The sequence below is a fragment of the Callorhinchus milii genome, unplaced genomic scaffold (genome assembly GCF_018977255.1).
Source record: "Callorhinchus milii isolate IMCB2004 unplaced genomic scaffold, IMCB_Cmil_1.0 Scaffold3, whole genome shotgun sequence".
In the NCBI taxonomy this organism is placed as follows: Eukaryota; Metazoa; Chordata; class Chondrichthyes; order Chimaeriformes; family Callorhinchidae; genus Callorhinchus; species Callorhinchus milii.
The window spans coordinates 60999412-61020697 of NW_024704744.1; the positions used below are offsets into that span (position 1 = coordinate 60999412).

The window sequence follows — 21286 nt, forward strand, 5'->3', positions numbered from 1 at the left end:
AGTCTCATGTGTCGGGAAGAAATATTTTATGAAAAAATAATTCTTCATTGCAGGGTTGGAATATGTAGAAACTGAACTAATGGTTCATTTTCTTCGTATACAAGACAGTGATTTATTTTTCTGTAGCCAGCATTCATTATCTGCTGTGTACTCTAATAAGGGAATGCACCCCCAGGTTCTACACTGAATGATTGGAGATACTGTATTCTTTGCTCTATACTACGTTACATGGCAGAGCTTTTATCTCGCAACATCAGTGGGGAAACCGCCCTCATCAAACAAAGACATTGATGCATTGGAAGGGAAAGAAAACTTGCTTTAAAAAAATTCAGTCGCCTATTTAAATTCTCAGTTTGAAGTTTCCCATTTATTCTGTTGTATTTTCCATTGCCACAATGTTGCCACAATCAAAGGCAGTTTACTTGTCTTCTGAAGATCATTGAAATATATAAACATTTGGCTGATTGTCTCACTGGGTAGCAGGCCATGTAGGACATGGACAGAAGTAAGGGCAAGTCATTCTAATCTGGGAAGTTAAGGTTGACTTACTTCATGAGGTCGTTTATCTCTGCTGCAACGGACCCTGGAATGGGAGAGGGAGGAGGGGGTGTGATATCTAGGATTTTTGATTGCTATTCCGTATCTTTGTTGGAGGTGTGTCAGGTGAGCCCGGCTTCAATGCCCTCCATAACTGATACTCACTGTCAAGGTCAAATACGAATAATGCAAATTTAGGTGAAGTGCCAGAGAGTTGCTTGTGTCCATACTCCAGTAAATGTGGCAGCACCTTTTTTGGGGGGGGGAATGTGGTCCGAGAGAAAAAAAAGTTCAGATGTGAAGGCAGGTAAAACTAGAAACCTGAACCTTGAAAATCTAAATTATGAATCAGAAGCTACCGAAAATCAGCATTTGAAAGAGATAACATTTAGATTGGAATCTAAATCTTTCAGTCTGCTGTGTAGTGCATGCTCTGTTTATTTTGGTGCTCTGCCCTCCATATGCACTGTGGGCCGTTATTAAAAAGTGAAATCTATTTTTAGACACTGATTAATAAACTTCTGTGAAAATGTAACATTCACGCAAAGAAATACTGGGCATTCAGTGTATGACAGAATACAATTCGTTTGGTTTATTCTCCCAGTAAACAGCCCAGGTTTCAAACAAAGAGTTATTGATACACATGCCTTTCAGGAAACAGAAGCCATTAATCCAATTGACTGAATTCTTTTACCACTTAAGCTTCCCATTCATAGTTTACACTATGTAATTTACCAGCAGGTGTTTGTTACAGAGAATCATGGTCAGCTCGTGGTGCTGATAATAATTGTAATCCTTGCATTTGATATATCCTCTTATCACATCGTTGAGCATTTCAAAGCATTTCACAGGATATACTGTAAAGTCGATTAACTGTATTTTGTGGGCAAAATGCCATAATTACAAGATAGTAATTAAAAATAATAAATAATCGTTGATAAATAGTATTATTCATACTGAATAAATATGAATTATGAACCAATGCATGAGACACTTAATTTATGGTGATAAATTGATATTCACAGTTGATTGTCAGGGAATAAATAATAAAATCATTCAAAGTACATAATCACTACACCTTTATAACCTGTTAACCTGTAAAGTGCTTTGAGACATCCTCCTGACGTAAAAGGTGCTATATAAAATGCAAGGATTATTATTATTTATTATTATTATAAGACAATGTGTATCCTGCATTAAATTACTGAGGCCTGTTATCTTTGCCACTTTTCTAAAAAAATCCAGAAAAGAATGAACAACAAAATGTTGGATTGTGTGACTATTTAGTGCTTCCAGTTGATAACAAAGTGGCAAAAATCAATATTTCCTCGGTTGAAGTCATACATTAAAGTGACAGCACAAAATGCTGCAGAAACCTCAATGCTTTATAATAATTGGCCCTAATACAGCATTGCTTTGAGATGTACAGTACGTCAATCGAATGAGAATGTCAGTCAGGTTTACAAGGCGCTGATATTTCTTGATATAGCGTAAAAGTGTGCTGTTTTAGATTATCTATGTGTGTGATGAATCCTTTCACATACTCTCAAGCAATTCCAGCAAATTTCTTGAAACCAACAAGATACATAATAAGATGGAGTGAAAAAAGACCTAAAGACCCATCAAAAAAAGTTAACTCCCAGGAGAACCCACACTATCTTCTCCACAATATACACCTACACATCCCTCCTAGAGTTGGCCACTATGTCTACACTGTGGGGAGGTGAAAATCCAGAAAATGCAATATATAAAGGCCAATTCAGGGAAAAGAAATGATTCCCAGAACATTCCTCCCCTACTCTCGATGGCACTCAAGCAAGTTTCACTCCAGTTGATAACATATCAGTTATCATTCATAACTTGTTCATTTCCCGTCATCTATAATGTATGAAGAAATGGTCCACTCCTTGTAACAGATCTGGTATTGATTCTGAAGTGTTCATTGTTCACGTGATCATAGAATTATACAGCACAGGAGGAGGCTATTTGGCCCATCATGTCTGTGCCGGCTCTTTGAAAAGAGCTATCCAATTCAATCCCACTCCAAATCAATAGCCCTGCAAACTTGTCCTCCCCAAATAATTACCTATTTCTCTCTTAAAAGTTGATATTAAATTGGTTTCCACCACCCTTTCAGGCAATGCATTCCAGATCCGAACAACCCATTGTGTGAAAACATTTCTCCTCACCTTCCCTCTGTTTCTTTAAACAACTATTTTAAATCGGTGTCCTTGGGTTACCGCCCCACCCTCCAATGGAAATAATTTCTCCTTGTTCAACCTATCAAATCCCCTCATAATTTTGAAAACTTCTATTAAGTCTCCTCTTAACCTTCTCTGTTCCAAGGAGAACAATCCTTGTTTCTCCTGATAACTGAAGTCGCTCATTCCTGGTACCATCCTGGTAAATCTCCTTTGCACCTTTTCCAATGCCTTGACATCCCTTCTAAAGTGTGGTGCCCAGAACAGAGCACAGTACTCTAGCTGAGGCTGAACCAGTATTTTATAACTTTCGAACTTTTGTATTCTATGCCCCTATTTATAAAGCCTAGTATCCGGTATGCTTTTTAACAGCTTTATCCACCTGTCCTGCCACCTTCAATGATTTATATATATGAACCCTCAGGTCTTTCTGTTCCTTCACCCCCTTTAAGATTGTACCATCAGCTTATATTGCCTCTCCTCATTCTTCCTCCCAAAATGCATCACTTTGCATTTCTCCACATTAAACTTCATCTGCCACGTGTCTGCCCAGTTTACCAGTCTGTCTATGTCCGTCTGCAGTCTTCTACTATCCTCCTCACTGTTTACTACTTTTCCTAGTTTAGTATCATCTGCAAACTTGGAAATTGTACTCCCTAAACCCTATATTTAGGGTCACCTATATAGATCAATAACAGCAGTGGTCCCAATACCGACCCCTGGGGGACACCACTGCACACTTCCCTCTACTCAGAAAAACAGCCATTCACCACCACTCTGTGCTTTCTGTCTCCCAGCCGGTTCTGTATCCATTCACTGTCCCTTTAATACCGCGGGCTTCTATTTTGTTTACAAGTCTCTTATGTGGTACTTTATCAAACACCTTTTGAAAATCCACATAAACTACATCAACTGTGCTACCTACATCCACCCTCTCTGTTGCTTCCTCAAAAAACTCCATGTTGGAGGTCCTTTATCAACCCATATTTTTCTAAGTGAAAATTTATTTTGTCCCAGATTATATCCTCTAGAAGTTTCCCCACTATGGATGTTAGGCTAACTGGCCTGTAGTTGCTGGGTTTATCCTTCTGCCCCTTTTTGTACAGCGGAGTAACATTTGCAAGCCTCCAGTCCTCTGGCACCACCCCGGTGTCCAAGGAGGATTGAAAGATTGTGGCCAGAGCCTCCATTATTCCCACCCTTACTTCCCTCAGTAACCTAGGATGCATCCCGTCTGGACTGGGTGACTTATCTACCTTGAGCGCTGACAACCTTTTTAGTACCTCCTCTCTGTTTATTCTTATCTATCCAATTTCTCTACTACCTACGATACTGTGGCATTGGCTGCATCCTCTTCTTTTGTGAAGACTGATGCAAAGTACTCAATCAGTATGTCAACCATGCCCTCTGCCTTCACAAGAAAATTTCATCTTTGGTCCCTAATTGGACCCACCCTACCTTTGACTAACCTTTTATTCTTTAAATGCTTATAAAATACCTTAGGGTTCCTTTTATGTTTCCCGCTAATCTTTTCTCATACAATCTCATTGCCTGTCTTATTTCCTTTTTCAGTTCTCCTCTGTACTTTTATATTCTATTTGATTATTTGGACCTGATATTTATCATAATATTGTTCGATCCATGAACTCTTCAGCCTCCCGCATGCTATGTAGTGACACCAGCCTCTCCTCGAGCTCAGAAACCCTGAGCTCAAGCTCAAGCAGCCGGAGGTACTTCCTATATACGCATGTTTGTCCAGGGCATACAAAGCATCCTGGTGTTCCCACATGGCACACATTGTGGTCTCATCTGCCCTGCCATATTCCCAGACATGTTTTATATTATTTTAATATAACTATTTTATATTTTATAATTATGCACCTTTTTTCCCCTCTGCACCAAATTCCCACTCTCACTAAATTCCTTAACAGAATTTTCACTCAGTTCCACCTCACTCAGTTCCCTCCTCACACTGCTGGGTTCTCTGCTCAAGTGTATTTATTGGAAGAGTATTGAGAGCCTGAGGAAACTTATTTGTATGCAATGCAGAGTACAAAGATGAAATGGAGACCTGTAGTTTAGTGGTTAGAGCATTCGCCTTGAAAACAAGAGGATCTGGGTTCGATTCCCGGGCAGGGCGAAATGTTGGGCAAGTTCCCTTACTCCACACTCCTCTGTTTACCTAGCAGTAAGTAGGAATGTGGTTGTTAGTCGATTGACGGATCACTTTTCCGGGCGTAATAATCCCTTTTAAAAATAGTAATAATTTGGTCACTCAATCCACAACTGTTTGTGGGATAAAGCTGTGCGCAAATGGCTGCTGCATTTTGCCCACAAAATATACAGTCAATTCACTTTACAGTATATTCTGTGAAGTGCTTTGAAACTTTTCAAAGATGCGATAAGATGCAATCTTAAATGCAAGGATTATTACAACAACAACAAGATTACATTTGTGTAGCTCCTTTCACGTTGGGAGGACGTCCCAAGGTGCTGGACAGAGTACAGCATTTCAGACTCGAGCTGGGGTTGGGGGGGTAAAAGGAGGGGAGGGGAAGGGGGGAGGTCGATGGCATGGTCGAAGGGGAGAGTCTTGAGGCGGGACTTGAAGGAGGCTAAGGAGGGGGCGAGGCGGAGTGACTGGGGGATGCAATTCCAGAAGTTGTGGGCAGAGTGGCTGAAGGCTCTCCCGCAATGGTGGGGCGGGTGGGTCGGAGGACATGGAACAGGCCAGAGCCGGCTGAGCGCATGGAATGGGCCGGTTGGTAGGGGGTTAGGAGGTTGCAGATGTAGGGTGGGACAAGGCCATGGAGGGCTTTGTATGTGAGGACCAGGATCTTGAACTGGATCCTCTGAAGGATAGGGAGCCAATGGAGTCGGGCGAGAGTGGGGGAGATGGGGTCACAGAGTTTTGTGTGGGAGAGGACACGGGCTGCAGAGTTCTGGATTATCTGCAGCCTGTGGAGGGAGGAGTTATTATTATGAAAGCCTCCTCTCTCTGTTGGTTGAAGGGCCCTTTGTAAAAAGTATTTTGCAGATGTCAACTCAGTTCCTGAGCACCAATTGACGCCTAACTCAGAGGAGTCACAGAGCAACTAGTACTTTATAGGAAACTTCTGAGAGTGGAGAAAATTCAGCAAGTGTTAATCGGTATCCAGCCAGGCATTGACGTCAACATGAGGTGCTAACATGAGGTTTTACCTTGGCTTTTTGGTAGCACTCTTACCTCTAAATCAGGAGGTTGTAGGTTCAAGTCTCAAGTCATGCACATTCTATGTTGACACTCCAATGACGTTGGGGGAGCACTGCATTGTCCAAGGTGCAGTCCTTCAGATAAGATGTCAAACAGAGTCCTTTTCAGGTGGATGTTATAATCTTTGCACTTGATATAATGCCTTATAATGTCAAGACCACATTCACAGGATTTTTACTATGAAATTTAGTGACTATATTTTGAATGGCAGCCAATTTACACACAGCAATGTCCCAGAAACAGCCATGAAGTGCGACCAATTTTATCTGGTGGATTGTCGACCAGGACACTGAGAAAAAGCCCTTCTCTTTTCGAATAGTGCCATAGTAATAATAATATATTATTAAATAATTAAATATATTAAATAATTAAACATATTAAATAATATATTTAACGTCGACTTGAACAGGCAGAGTGACCTCCGTTTAATGTCTCATCTGAGGGACAGCACCTCTGACATTGCAGCACTCTGACAACATTGACTGGAGTGCCCACTATTCGAAAAAAAATAAGAAAGTTTCTGCTAGAATTCAAGTCAATAAACTGTCCAGATATATTGATCATTCAATTGATGGCTGTTTGCTGGGTGTAAGTTGGTTGCCTTGTTTGCTGAAAATATTTAGTCAATCCATTCAGCAACTATTATGTGCAGGTTGATGTGGCACATTACTGGAGGAGTTTCCATTTGTTTGACTGATATTCCTTATTAAAAATTCTGTTCCTTAGTCCCACAAATTGGACCCTGTTCTAGATCTGAGCAATATCACTTAATTCAAATTTAATGACAACATTAAGCCACAGAAAAAAATGAGCGCTTAATTGATTAATTATCAGATAAATGAGTGTGCACTTTGATGTCTTCCAATGTAGTAGAAAAAAACATGCTTAATCTCCAGGAACAAACTATACAGATGAGGGCTAATTTGTTTAAATGGATTAATGGGAACATTATGAATCCAACAAATGCTACTACAGCCTGTTTAGTTGATCCCATAATTTGAAAATTGCTCAATAGTCTTCAATGCTGCATTTGTTTATAAAAATAATAATAATAATAATCCTTGCATTTGATATAGCGCTTTTCACGTCTTCTCGACATCTCAAAGCGCTTCACAGAATAGACTGAATTGACCGTATATATTTTGTGGGCGAAACGCGGCAGCCAATTGCGCACAGCAGTGTCCCACAAACAGTTGTGGATTGAAAATGACCAATTTATTATTGCTTTGTTTTGGAGGGATTATTATTAGGCGCATAGAGTAAGGAAACTTGCCCAAGGTTTCGCCCTGCCTGGAATTGAACCCAGGTGTCTTACTTGCAAGGCGAGTGCTCTAACCACTGAGCTACAGGACTCCAACTGTGTACAAAATACACAGTTGCTTCACTTTACAATGTATCCTGGGAAGTGGTTTGAGATGGCCTCACAACATGAAAGGTGCTATACTAAATGAAAGGAATATTAGCATTCTTCTGCAAAATATCTCTCCTGATGATCAGTGAAGTGAAAATTTAATCAACCTTTTGCCTCATTTGTGGTATCAAATGTTTACAAAGAGATCATCAATGGTAGCCAATAAACAGGATTGTTTGTGGTGACACCTCTTCACTGACATTCTCTTTGGAGATGCTTGAAAAATATATGAATTTATGAAAGCTGTACCATGCATTTACTACTGCAGTGCTGTTGTATCAAATGTTCTTAGATACGTACAGATGAAACTGTTTCACATTCAAAGCATTACTGATGGTCCCATCAAGGTTTTTATTTTTGTTTATCTCTTGCAGAAATATTTTGTAGTCCCGGGTTGCAAAGAAAATGGAGAGGTCTCGTTTTCTCGAGTCAATCGCAACAAATATATGGTGACAGACAAGACTGCATATCTCAGTAAGTGACAGCGACACAGCATAATTCGTTGTTCTTTTACAGTACTTTCGTGCTGATAGGACCAGATCAGGTGCAGCCTGGCTCACCTCTGAGTGAATCACAAGGTTTAGAAGACAATATCTTTCAAACCTCTTCCAAATGTCACAGAACCACTGTTGTTGATTCCATGATCGCTGGGCAGCTTTCCCCTGCCACTCTGTGGTCTGACAGTTTCTGATGAAAACAATTGTCACAGCAAGCCCAAACATAATTGTTCATTGTTAACTGCATTTGAATATCAATGAAATTCTCTCTTGCTATTTTTGCTAAGTTCCTGTTGCTAGCTCGTCCCTCGCACCCTCCCCACCATCGGAGGTTGCGCTTTCAGCCACTGTGCCCCAAAACTCTGGAACACTTTCCCTAAACCCCTCCACCTTGCCTCCTCTCTCCCCTCTTTCAAGTCCCACCTGAAAACTTGCCTCTTCGACCGTGCTTATGGCCACCTCCCTACTCCCCCAGCTCTGAGTCAGGTTCCACCACCGTTAAGCGCTCTGAGTCGCTACCCTGCGTGGAGGGTGCTATATAAGTGCAAGTTGTTGTTGTTGTAGCTTGTTGCCTCCAGTTAGAGCTATGGGAAAAAACAACCCCTGGAGTTTTCCTACCTGTGAATACAAATAGATTACATGCACCTACAATTAATAATAATTTGCATTTATATAGCATTTTGCTTAGGGTATTATCTTAGAGCACTTTGCACAAACAGTGTTGAAAAAAATTCTCTGATGTTTCAACGTTATTAGCATTTTATAAAAGGCAAGGATTTTCATTATCAAGCAAGTAATATTTACATTAGAAAGAAAGCATTGCCATACGTGTCAATATTTTGCGAGGGTTTATTGTGAATTCTAGACGGTGGAGTGTTTGGAAGAAGAACTCCACAGAGTAAGAGATTAAACAAAGCACATATCACTCATACACAACTCCTACCTTCAAGCAAACAAATGACATTGGCAAAAATATGCATTTTTTTAAACAATTGCGATCTACAAATGACAGTAGATATAAACTGCAAACAGGGACTCTTAAAATATATTTTTAACGGCACTTGCTCTGCTGGAACCATCATTGAATCTCCTGTTCCAGTGCAACACAACCAGGAACATTCAATTCGGTCAATATTGTGGTTTTGCCAAACACATTCTGTGTTTAAAAGTGTGAAATTGTGCATAAAAGTGTGTCATAAAATTAATCCGTAATGACAGGTTTGAGGATTGTAGGGTATATATTTCACTCATAAAAAAACAGTCAATTCGCTTTATAGTATATTCTGTGAAGCACTTTGAGACGTCTGAAAGACGTGATAAGCACTATATCAAATGCAAGGATTATTATTAGTAGTAGTATTATATTCTGGAAGTAAGGGGTCAAACGGGCTAAAAAGCCTTCTTCATCTGAAGCTCTCTTGTGCTCTTGTGAATCCCTTCCCCCACTCCCCTGACTTCTGGAGAATGGTTTCTCCCTTCAGGCTTTTCAGAGTTAAACCACAGACATCCTTGTTTTTCATTTTGCAAGCAACTCGATTTTTTCATTCATAGATGCTACAGCAGCTTTTTGCTTTACATTTCTACCCTGAAAATTACTTTCAGTTTAGTATCTGGCAACCGGGTGTGAAATCTCTGCAGATCAAGAAGCTCTTTAATTGAGCAATAGAGAGGATAGGTTTAGTGCTCTTACATCAGTGAGAATATGTTTGCTGCAGAGAAACTGAATGTTACTGACTTCCTTTTCTGTGAGCAATAAAAGTTTTTTTTTATACTCTTGGATGTTCACTCCCAGAGGTCGACAATTATCACTTCTCCCATCTCCAAACCTACCTTTAGTATTTTAGCAATGATAAGCTCACGTACACTAGGTGAAGGCTATTGTCATTAAACACTGGCCCTCTGTGCACTTTAGGATCTGGAATATTAGGTAGTGTCTTCTCAATGGCAATTAACACAATCACAACAAGTTGAACTGATGGGAATACAACCATAGATATAAGCATCTGTAATGCCATTTTTACAGGAAGAGGAATTTTGCTATACCTTTTGCTAAACCTTTTGCTAATTCTGGCACCCGATATTGAACATCCACTTTATATACCAGGAAAAATTAGCAGTCTGAGGAATATACCAGGCTTTTTTTGTTCAACGTCCCTTTTTGTTCTGTTGATTTCCTTTGTCAAGCTAACAGTTCAATATTAGGTCTTTCATAAAGCACATTGCTGAAGGCGAGTCTAAATGTATTAAATAGTTAAATTAATTCAGCGTATTTTCTTTTTTAGTTCATTATTCAGCATTACATAAACCTGTTTAACAACTAACTTGTCTTTAAGTTCTTTTACACACATTTTATGACTCATCCTCTAGTATAGTTCATATCTTTGAAATGCAATTTAAAATTAAATTTTGTGGTAATGAACACATTATCAGAAAGGAAGGGCATTAAACTGAGTTGTTTTGTTGACTCAATAATTTAATAATACCTAATGTATTTCTATTCAGACCATTTATTTGTATATCTAACCCCAGTGAATCAGCTCAGTGATATTGTTTTTGTGTGAAGACTTGAGCAAAATTAGTGAAGAGAATTATATTGCCACAATTTGGATGTCATGCAGTGAAAATTTCCAATGTTATATAGCGCCTTTCACATCAAGAGGATGTCTCAAAGCACTTCACAGGATTTATCGGAAACTGTAGAGTCTCTGTATTGGAATGTCAGCCTAAATGGTATGAACTCAAAATCCCAATGTGGGGCTTGAACCCCCAACCTTCTGACTCAAAGGCAAGAGTACTGTCAGCTGAGCCCGACTGACAGACTGTGTTCATAGACTCAGACATTCAGCACCGAACTGTAACTGTAAACTCCGATTTTTGAGTGCTTGCAAGTCCAGCCACACCGTAGTTCAACTTTATTTGAAGCAATTTGGAAGTAAAACATATTCCTATGAGCTGAGGCCAGTTGCTTACTCGCAGTAGGCATGAGAGTCACCAGTAGGTATGTGAGCAGTGTATGAAAATGAACAAGCATTGCTGCAGTGGCAGCGGCATGACTAGAATTGAAAGAGGCAGTGTACGGGAACTGAATTTAAAGCAGGGAAATCTCTTATAGTTTGTTTAGGCTGACTTTTCAAAATGATCCATTTCTACCCTGTGGGAACCCTTTAAGGGGTCAGGATGCTGTCTGTTAGCAGGTTGAGAATACCAATGTACTATGTTTTTGATCAGTGTTGATATCAGGAGAGTTCTTACAGAACAATCTGCAGATTATTCTGGCAACATAGCAGTTGTCACAATGATCACAGTAATCCTTCAGTTTGTCCTGGCTATTTGTGGTTTGGAGCTTTGGACCACTGTGTAGGATTTACCACCACCGAAAATTCCTGCTTCTGATGCAAAAATTGCTTCTGAGATTCACCTGGGCCCATCATTAAGGTTTCAGAAACAATCAAGTTTAGTAAAGTCCAGATGAGTTGCTGAGTGGAAGGAGCGGCTAGGCCAGCAGAGTTGCAAGAGGCCACATAAACTATTGATTTTCACTGATGTTTTGCCATCTCAGGGGCAGACTGTAAACTAAACAGCTGCCATTTCAATCCACAATCATACAGTGCTTTCTTAGAAGTTTCCAGCACTTGTACAGCCACTAAAATTCACTTGTTCTTAGGTGAAGCTTGATTAGGTAAGCTGGATGGGTCCTCCAGGTAGAGCGATCCATTCCAGACATGGGAATTTCCATGTGTGACTGACTGGTTTGCCTACTCTGAAGCATCATGCTAGGCTTCTGCATGCGTTAGACACCAGGCTGACCAAAACAGAAATCACTTTTAGACAAGCATCTCAGGTTCCCCCCACTGATGTAAAAGGCACTATATAAATGCAAATTTGTATTGTATTATCGATGCACTACTCGCACAATACTCTATCGTCGTTTGCTTTTTAAAAAAAAGTCTGCTGTACCACGTATTGTCTGAAAATTAAGTTACCAAAAATTCTTCCTGCAATTTCTATCTCATTCTTTAATTATACGGTGCCTAAATTCAAGAATGTAATGTAATTAGTAATTCTGACCTCCAGGTGATGTGAACAACTCCTAGAACTGTGTCTCAGGTTGCACAATTCCAATCATTTCATTGTTGGTTGTGTGCCACTTCTGGTGCAGATTAGTGTGTTTTGTTTGCCTATAGACAAATGCTTATTTGATTTGAGTCCATTATATTTTGTAAAGCACTTTGAAACATTTATTTTATGTGAAAGGTGCTTGTTATTATTATTAATTATGTGTGTGTCTGTGCTTCCAACAGTTGAGGAATATGAAGCAGGAAACCTGATTTATGCTTCTCTCTCATCATCATATCTGAGAGCTCTAGAGACTTGCGGCGCTCTGGATGCTAGTTGTTTCATATTATTAATCAGCCAGTCAGTCGCATGATAGATTTTTAATAACATTCAAAAATAATCATTGCGTTGGATATCCCAATTCCAATGCAATGGCTGAGAGCTATCAAGAGAACAAGGATTAGTGGAGTTTCAGTCCATATTTACACACTACACTCATACAACAGCAGAGAGAATCAAGCATTTCAGAAACCACAGGACCCTAGGGCTATGAGTCAGTGGACCTGTCTTAAATGCCCATTACTAATTCACATTTGTGCACAATACTGTGTCAGTGCTTCCTTTTTTATACGATTACTGTACCAAATACTATACTAATAATAATCCTAATAAGCCTTAATTTTTTTTAATTCTGCAAGTATTTTTAAGTTTATTTTTTATTATTATTAAATACTATCTTAAAATTAAGGTAAGGGTAGGTTTAAGAATATGTTTTACTTGTAATTTATACCATTCTTTAATAATACCCAGCCACAATTCAGGAACGTAATGTCTCTAGCTTCTGACCCCTAGTTTAGGTGAATATCTCCTAGAATTCTGACCCAAGTTTCACGGTTGCAAACTCATACTTGTGGCAGAGTAAAGCAAGACTGAGCTCCTAAATCCTCTTGTGTCTCTGACCTGGCCTTGTGTACAACAACAACTTGCATTTATATAGCACGTCTCACGCAGAGTAGTATCCCAGAGCGCTTGACAGTGTTGGAGTCTGACTTCGAGCCAGGGAGAGAGGGAGTGGAGAAGTGACTGTAAGCACGATCAAAAAGGAAGGTCTTTGTGTATGGCTTGTATGACCTCCAGCAACCCTAATGCCCTGACCACTCCCTCTGCTCAACTAATGCTGGCCTGATTCATGCACTCCGCCGGATCTGCCCCACCTCATGCAATTTTTCAGCCTGTACGCCCCTTCGCTCTGGAATTCCATCCTGAAGTTCCTCTGCCTCACACCCTCTCCCTACCTTTAATGTCTACCTTAACACATATCTTTTCAACTGTGCTATCAGTCGCCTCCCCCACCCCCACCTCAGCTGCAGCCCACACACACACAACTCGTGCTCCTATTCAGTTTGTGAATCACTTTGAGGTGTCCCCCCAATGTGGAAGGCATGATATATATGCAAATTGGTGTTATTGCGACTGCAAGAACAACGTAAGACTGTTTTTAAAAAAAGTGTATTTTCTCTCATTCTCTCTGGATAATGACATATTATTTCCCCATTGACAGGAAACTTAAACTCTGGAAATTATGGAGCTGTTTTGTCAGGTTCCCGCCTGCATGAGATCATAAACTAATCATAAACTGCAATAATGCAAGGATTATTAATAATATCATTGAAAATATTAAACCGTTATTTTACAAACGCTCTCTCCAAATGCAACTATTAGCTCTGTGTGTGGTAGTTCCTGTACGTATATAACAGAACAAAAACAATAATAAATTGGTAATTTTCAATCTACGACTGTTTGTAGGACATTGCTGTGTGCAATTGGCTGCCGCGTTCGCCCACAAATATACAGTCAATTCACTTTACAGTGTGTTCTGTGAAGCGCTTTGGGACGTCCTCCCGACGTGAAAAGCGCTATATCAAATGCAAGGCTTATTATTATTATAACAACGTCATTTACAGTAAATGACAACTAATGGCCCAACGTTATCACTACCTCATACCCATAGCACACCTCTGACCCCTCCCCTGTTATCCTGTACAGCTACTGGACATGGCTCAAAATAGTTTAATGTAACAGAATACAAATGTAATCTGCAGGAGTGAAACTTCAAGAGAGTAAAACATTTCCCTGGATTCATAACATTATAGCATTTAATTGTCGGGGGGCCTTTAAAACCTTTAACAACTATTTGGCAGAACGGTAGAAAAATAAGGTTCCCAGTACTTTTAACCCTGTCCTGTAAACCTTGGAAAGAAAGGTCAAGATCTCAACATCAGTTCTAACAAGGTTTCATTATAGACCCAGCATAAAGGTTAGTGCAACCCAAACTGACAGGATAGCTGATTGAAGTGGGTGAGAATGTCTGAGCAGCAGAGCAAAGCAATTCCTAAAACTGTAACAATCTCAAGTAATTGCTCCTCAGTTTTACCAGACTGGCTTTTGTTTGTTTTAAGCTTTACAATGCATCCACCATCAAATTATTTCTTAAATGAATGCAATGCTCCGACGTGTTCCTAACTTCCGGTAGCTCTTTCCAGTTTGTTGATTTCTTTCTACATAACAAAATATTCTCTGGTATCTATTCTAAGTATTGCCATAGAATATTTACAATTGTCACAAATATTGTCAGTCGGGTTCTTTCAACATGTAGGGATTTTATCTCAGCATAACTCGCATTCAGCAGGACACAGTGCCTGCCTGGACTGAGTCATGTCCCAATACGGATGATCTCGCTTCTCTGTCGGCAAGTGGAAATGGAAGACAAATCTTTGAAAGATGGAACATGCTTGACTCACAGGAGGTTGGCTGACCAGCATAGTAATTTACTGAGCTATTATAGATCTTCTGGATGACTTGCTCAGTTACAATTATGGAATTCCTATACACAGCCACTCTCTGACCAGAGGTTTTGCTGTGATGATTTTTAAAACAATCTTTTCTACATTTTTCAGCTACTGGTCAACTCTCAGCAAATCTTTACTCTCCTGGTGCTGTCCTGAGTTCCCATCTGTGTCTCTCTACTATCTTAACAATTACGTTTTAACCTCCTCTAACCCCAGATGGTGTAAATACATAACTGCTTGTCCTTCCTAATCGTCTTATGGAGTCTGGAGTCCACATGATCATTGTTCAAAGGACATTCTGGCTTGAAAGACTGACTGGATAGTGACTACACCTAGAGGCATTTTTTCTTGTGCAGATTTCAAAAAGAACAAGTTTAGTTGAACATCTAAATGAATTAGGCAGTGGACCACATCAGACCTTGTGTCTCTTCTGCTCAGCTTGATAACAGTTAGTTATGTCATCTTCATATAATTCATCTTTAATAACCCTGCACCTGCACCCTCTTGCCTTTGAGCATCTGAACATATTGCCCTGAGTTTATCTTCTCTACAACGATTTGCACTGATGTAGGGAGATCCTCTCAAAGCACTTTACAAAGACTGAGAGGGAGCCCAAGGTAGTGGGGAGACAAGAGTGTCGGGGCTAGGTGGCTGAAAATACAGTCAAATAAAATGATTTTTAGTGGGGTTTGAAAGGGTTTCCGAGTGAGATTGAACTTAAGATCCTTGTTCTCATCTTAAAATCCTTCCATGGTCTTGTCCCACGTACCTCTGTGAACTCCTACAGCCGCACTGGCCCGGCCCGGCTGCTCATTTTGCTTCGCAAACATTGGCCTGCTACATGTCTCCTGCCCTCTGCACCCCACCAGCTTTCAGCCATTCTGACGATATAAATGCAAAATACAATTAAATGTATGTTGTATTGTGTTGTAAGCTTCACCCGGAGATGGTTAAGAGAAGCAGATGGGGAATGTGAAATAGGCCAGAGCTGGCAAGGGGAGTGGCTGAGGGTGTAAAGTTGTAGGAGATGAGATTGTTGAGGCATTACTGTGTTCTTAAGATTGATAGCAATTTTGGAAAATCTTCCCTTTCCCTAACCTCCTCGCTCCCACCCCTAGTTTGGATGCTCGGCCAGCAGCACTGAGGCTTTGAGACATCCTTACGCCATGAAAAGCGTTAAATAAATGTAAATTTTTAATGCAATTTGTAGTGTATTTTAAGATGGGGCAAGGCATTTGAAAGTAAGGATGAGGATCTTTAAAATTGACCTGCTGGGGCATAGGGAGCTAGTGGAATGAGCCGAAGTTGGGGGTAATAGTTTGTGATCATGTGGAGATGGAAGAAAGTGGACATGGCCAGAGCTCAGATGAAAAAGTAGGAGAGTTGAATACCAAGGTTCTGCACAGGTGAGCAACCAGGGTAGTGAGGTGAGGGGACACAGACAGGAGGCAAGCAGGCAGGATAACCTCAATTTTACCGACGTTGAGTTGGAGAAAGTTAAGTCTTGATTTCTAACATCCATCTGAATGTTTCAGAGACCCGACTAACCCCCCAAAAAACTAGAATTAAAAATCTAATACTAGGTATTGAAGTTCAGTGCATGCACATGACTGCACAAGTGCAAATTTCTCCTCAGTCCCTGGCCATTCTAACAAGGAATGGGAAGTATAAATCAGATTACCCACTCCACAAAGTGATATCACCTGATTTCACACAGTTTGCTAGGGCATTGGAATGATTGAAAAGTGTTGTCATAAAAGTATTTTACATAATAGGTTTAATTAATTATCCTGACACATTTTCTGTTATTGATTCAAGATTTGATACCTGTTTGCCAAATTGAAAATGTAGAAGCCGATATGAGATTGTTCTGTGTACATGGCACGATGACAGCATATGATGAAGTGACAGACCTGCTGACTAGTTCATATGTACTTCAGTTACAGTGCAACAACCTTTTCAAGTCCACAAAAATGTTAACCATTTGATTGATAAAAGGTTGTTTTAGCAAAAAGCCACAACCGTCCATTATCACTTGTATATAGGATTATAAATAATCTTTCAGAGGTTGGTTTATAGTTTTAATCTTCCCCAAGAGCTTGTGTTTCCTTCAAACCATTCATTGGTTCGCTGAGGGTGGTGTCATTAGGTACACAAATCCTCCAAGCCCTTATTTTGTGCAATTATGATTAAAATTTTGACATTTCCCTATGTTCCGTTTTGTTGATTATTTCGTTCATTAATAATTTAATCTTTACAGAGGTTTCAAGTACTATTTGAATTAAATAAGTTATAAAATAATAAGTGTTCAGCACTTAGCCCTTTGAGTATTGAACACTCTTTTTCTTTCTGTAAATAAAATAAATAATATTTGCATTTTATGTCGGGAGGATGTCTCAAAGCACATGATTTACTATTTAGTGTGGTGACTGTATTTTGTAGGCAAATACCTGAAAAATCTATGAATCCTGCATATTACAATGTAGAATTAGAGCAAACTACACAACCACCAATACATTTGTTGATTTATAATAAGGCCAGCAAATGGAAACATGCTTCCAATTCCCTTCCATAATGCATTCCCATTTACGCCCCACTCTGTGAGATTCCTCATCCAAGCAACAACAAGATTACATTTGTATAGTGCCTTTCACGTCGGGAGGACGTCCGAACGCGCTGGACAGTGTACCTGAGCTGGGGTCAGGAGGGAGAAGGGAGGGGAGGGGAAGGGGGTGACCAATAGCATGGTCGAAGAGGAAGGTTTTGAGGTAAGACTTGAAGGAGACTAAGGAGGGGGCGAGGCGGAGTGATTAGGGGATGGAGTTCCAGAGGTTGGGGGCAGAGTGGCTGAAGCCTCCCCCACCAATGGTAGGGCGGGTGGGTCGGGGGACGTGGAGCAGGCCGGAGCCGGCTGAGTGGAGGGAACGGGCGAGTTGGTAGGGGGTTAGGAGGTCACAGAGATAGAATGGGGTGAGACCATTGAGGGCTTTGGCTTTGTAGGTGAGGACCAGGATTTTGAACTGGATCCTCTGAAGGATAGGGAGCCAATGGAGTCATGTGAGAATGGGGGAGATGGGGTCACAGAGTTTGGTGTGGGAGAGGACACGGGCTGCAGAGTTCAGGATTATCTGCATCCTGTGGCGGGAGGAGTTGGGAAGGCTGACAAGCAGGGAGTTTGCATAGTCGAGCCTGGAGGTGATGAAGGCATGAACAAGAGTTTCAGCGGCCTGAGGGGTGAGGTAGTGGCAGAGTCGGGCGATGTTACGGAGGTGAGGGAAGGCAGAGCGGGTCATAGCTTGGATGTGGGGAAGAAACGACAGTTGAGGGCAAAACATTTCAAGTAAAAATTTGAACCATTATCCTGTCTTCACTATTCATCCCATTAATGATCCATTCTCACCAAGCAGCTGCTGCATATTTTATTAGTCTAACTACTGTAGTTAACAGACAGGAGGTCGTGGGGAAATGACAACTTTCTTGACTGGTTGGTTTCAGATCACATACTGCCACTCAAAAACAAACGCCGTCACGCAATAAAGCTACTCAAATGCCAAGAAGTGGCTTATTAACGTTACATTAATTCTGAACCATCAATTAAACACAGAATGATTTTTTAAAAAAATACAATTTTTCAACACATAGTTGAAGGTTAAGAGGAAATGCAGGAGAAGGGAACACAGGGGAACAGGAGAGGGGAACAGAAGAAGGGAACAGGAGTGGTGGGGCTGTTATGTGGAGTATAAACACTGGTACGTGTTTATAATATGCAGTATTCATAGATTTTGCAGGTTCTGGTGCCATATTACTCTAGGTAACTCAATGCACGGAGGGCTTTTTACACTTGGTGAGTAACACAGAGGTGTTCCATGGGCTGTGGCCAGTAACAATAGCACCATCCAGCAAGTGGGAAGAGCAGAGGCCAGTCAGCCCGACATGCAAAGGTCTCACTGACAAGATCATTAGGGAGTGCAACCATGGAAGGGAGAGGAGTTTTGCAAGGATGGAACCCAGATCTATCAATATAAAGTGAACCTGAATTTTATCAGGAATGCATTTGTGCCATGGCCTGCAGCGCTCAGGCTCTCAGGCCATGTCTCCTTAGGCTGTGTCCTATATTACCAAACCCCTCTCATCTGAATGAATCTAGCCTCTAAATAGTTAGAGCACTGAAGAAAAATGTTAAAACTTTACTGACAGTTAAATGGGGAGGGGTGGGGGATTACAGGCTTCATAAAATGTTCTTCTAGACATAGTTAACCTAATCCTGTCTTCTTGCACTATTTTCCTCCCTTGCAAAGCCATTGTCATCACTCTCCTCACAAAACCACTATCAACTCTTCCATTTTCTACCACCAACAACCCATCCTTATCCTACCCATCCTATCCAAAGGCCTGGGACACATCATTGCTACCCAACATTGCTCCCACCTCTCCCTTCACAATTTGTCAAGTGCCTCCTGTTCCAGTTTCCATCCCACCCACAGCACCTTCACTGGTATATTTTCACTGTCACTGTCAGGGAGCGTTACCTCCAGATATGAAGGTAAATATTGTGTGAGAGATGGAGGTAAAGGGCCAGTGGGCCTTTTCTCGATCTCTTCTACCTATGTTTTGTATCTACTTAGATTCGGTATTTGTGTTATATTTCAGGTACATCTGACTGGGTTGGGAATGACTTCATGCACCATACAGGAGTCGGCCTAATCATCCAGCAGAAACCTGGCAGCAGTGGCAGGAATATGTCATTGTTTCACAGGGAGCTAAAAGCCGTGTTTGAAAGGGACTGGAACTCAGATATGCCAAAAACCTGGAAATAAATACCTTGCCGGACTGCTTGCAACATAGATCAAACCAGCACGTAACATCTTCATTTACTGGGGGGGTGCCGTAGGGGTGAAAGCAGCACCGTTTAGAAGTGGGGAGGATCTGGAGCAGAATTGACTTAGTGTAGGTCTGTGTGTATAGCAAATAACCTGTCTGATCAATTTGAGGCATAATTAAAACTGCTGGTATCCTAATGATATGATAAAGCACAGAAGAATCTTTTAACAATCTTACATTTATACACTGTTCCCCCAAGCCTGTCCCTCAGGAAGATTGAATATTTTAATAGAGGTCATAAAGCATGACTACTCAGTATCTTGAACCCCCAGGAAAGCCCCACATGTCTTTTGAAAGTAAATTTGCTTTCTTACTTGAAAAAGAACAACATTAAAGGGTACTGGAAGTGAGAGTTAAATTATATCGGCTAATGTGAAGAAAACGCCTGGTCAGGCTCATTGGCTTGTTTCTATGCTTTAACACTCCACAATTTCAACCAAGCAGCTGAAGTTGATCAGATTAAAGCTCCATCTCTATATTTGTTTTCCAATTTGAGTTCTCTTGGTTTTGGTTCACCTTGTGCTCACTGGTGTCCACAAGTTGATCCACTTGCGATCCTGAGTGTCTCACCAATGACTGCATGTCTGATTTCCTCAGTGTCTGCTTCACACTCCCCCCACAGTGAACTAACTGAGACTGCAGTTTGGGTAATTGGTCACAGAACTGTGTCTTCATGTTTCCATCCACTGCTCTGCTGTAATGTTTCATAATATGTTCCTTGTGCAGTAACTACCATGTTTCATAATGCATTTCATGTGAAAAATATCATAATATTTCCTAATGCATTCCTTGAGACAATAATCACAATGATTTGTGATGTGTTGCTTGTGATAAATATCATGTTTCATAGCGTGTGCCATGGATAACCATCACAACATTTTGTTACAATGATAGTGATAAACTCATATCATTATCATTGTTTCTATATTTCCGTTGATTGGGGAGTCAGTAACTAGAGAACATTTGTATAAGATAGCCACAAGTTGAGTGAAAGGAGAGTGGTTGGGATGTGGAATGCCTTGCTGAGCAGGATGGTGGAAGCGCAGTCCATTGTAGCTTACAAGAGAGAACTAGAAAGGGACATGAGAGGGCTTGAAGGGGTATGGGCAAAAGGTGTGGTGGTGGGACAGAAATGATCTCCTTCCTCTGGGAGCCAGTGAGAACTTAATGGGGTGAATGGCATCCTTGTGCTCTGTAGATTTCTATGTTTTTATGTAACATTTTGTAACATGATCCATGTGTTAACTGACATTTCATACCCCATTGCTTGTGATAACTGTCACATGTTCCCTAATGTGTCCCCTGTGAATGCATTGTGAAACGTTGCAAATTTTACCTCCATATTTCAGAAATACTCATTAAATTATTACAATACAAATTTACTTTTATATAGCGCCTTTCCTGTCAGAAAGACATCCTGAGGTACTGAGTGCTGAACATTTATTAAAAATTTGCTAACAATTTTACAGCATTTGTAATGGAATGGCATAACATAGCTATGATAACATAATTAGTACCTGGGTTGAACGGGCTTGGCTCTGGTGAGAGCCTGGGTAAACTTGCATTATCTTCCCTAGAGCTGAGTAGGTTAAAGGGTAATC

The 21286-nt window shown here is 40.6% G+C and overlaps 1 protein-coding gene across 1 annotated transcript in view; it reads left to right on the forward strand.

Annotated features, from left to right (window-relative positions):
• Positions 1 to 21020, forward strand: part of LOC103181789 (inactive phospholipase D5) — a 65489-nt gene extending 44469 nt beyond the window's left edge. The window contains exons 9-10 of the mRNA XM_007898477.2: positions 7777 to 7876; positions 19455 to 21020. Of these exons, the coding sequence (XP_007896668.2) occupies positions 7777 to 7876; positions 19455 to 19621 (267 nt within the window). The 3' untranslated portion in view covers positions 19622 to 21020. The remainder of the gene's footprint in view (positions 1 to 7776; positions 7877 to 19454) is intronic.
• The last annotated feature ends 266 nt before the right edge of the window (positions 21021 to 21286 follow it).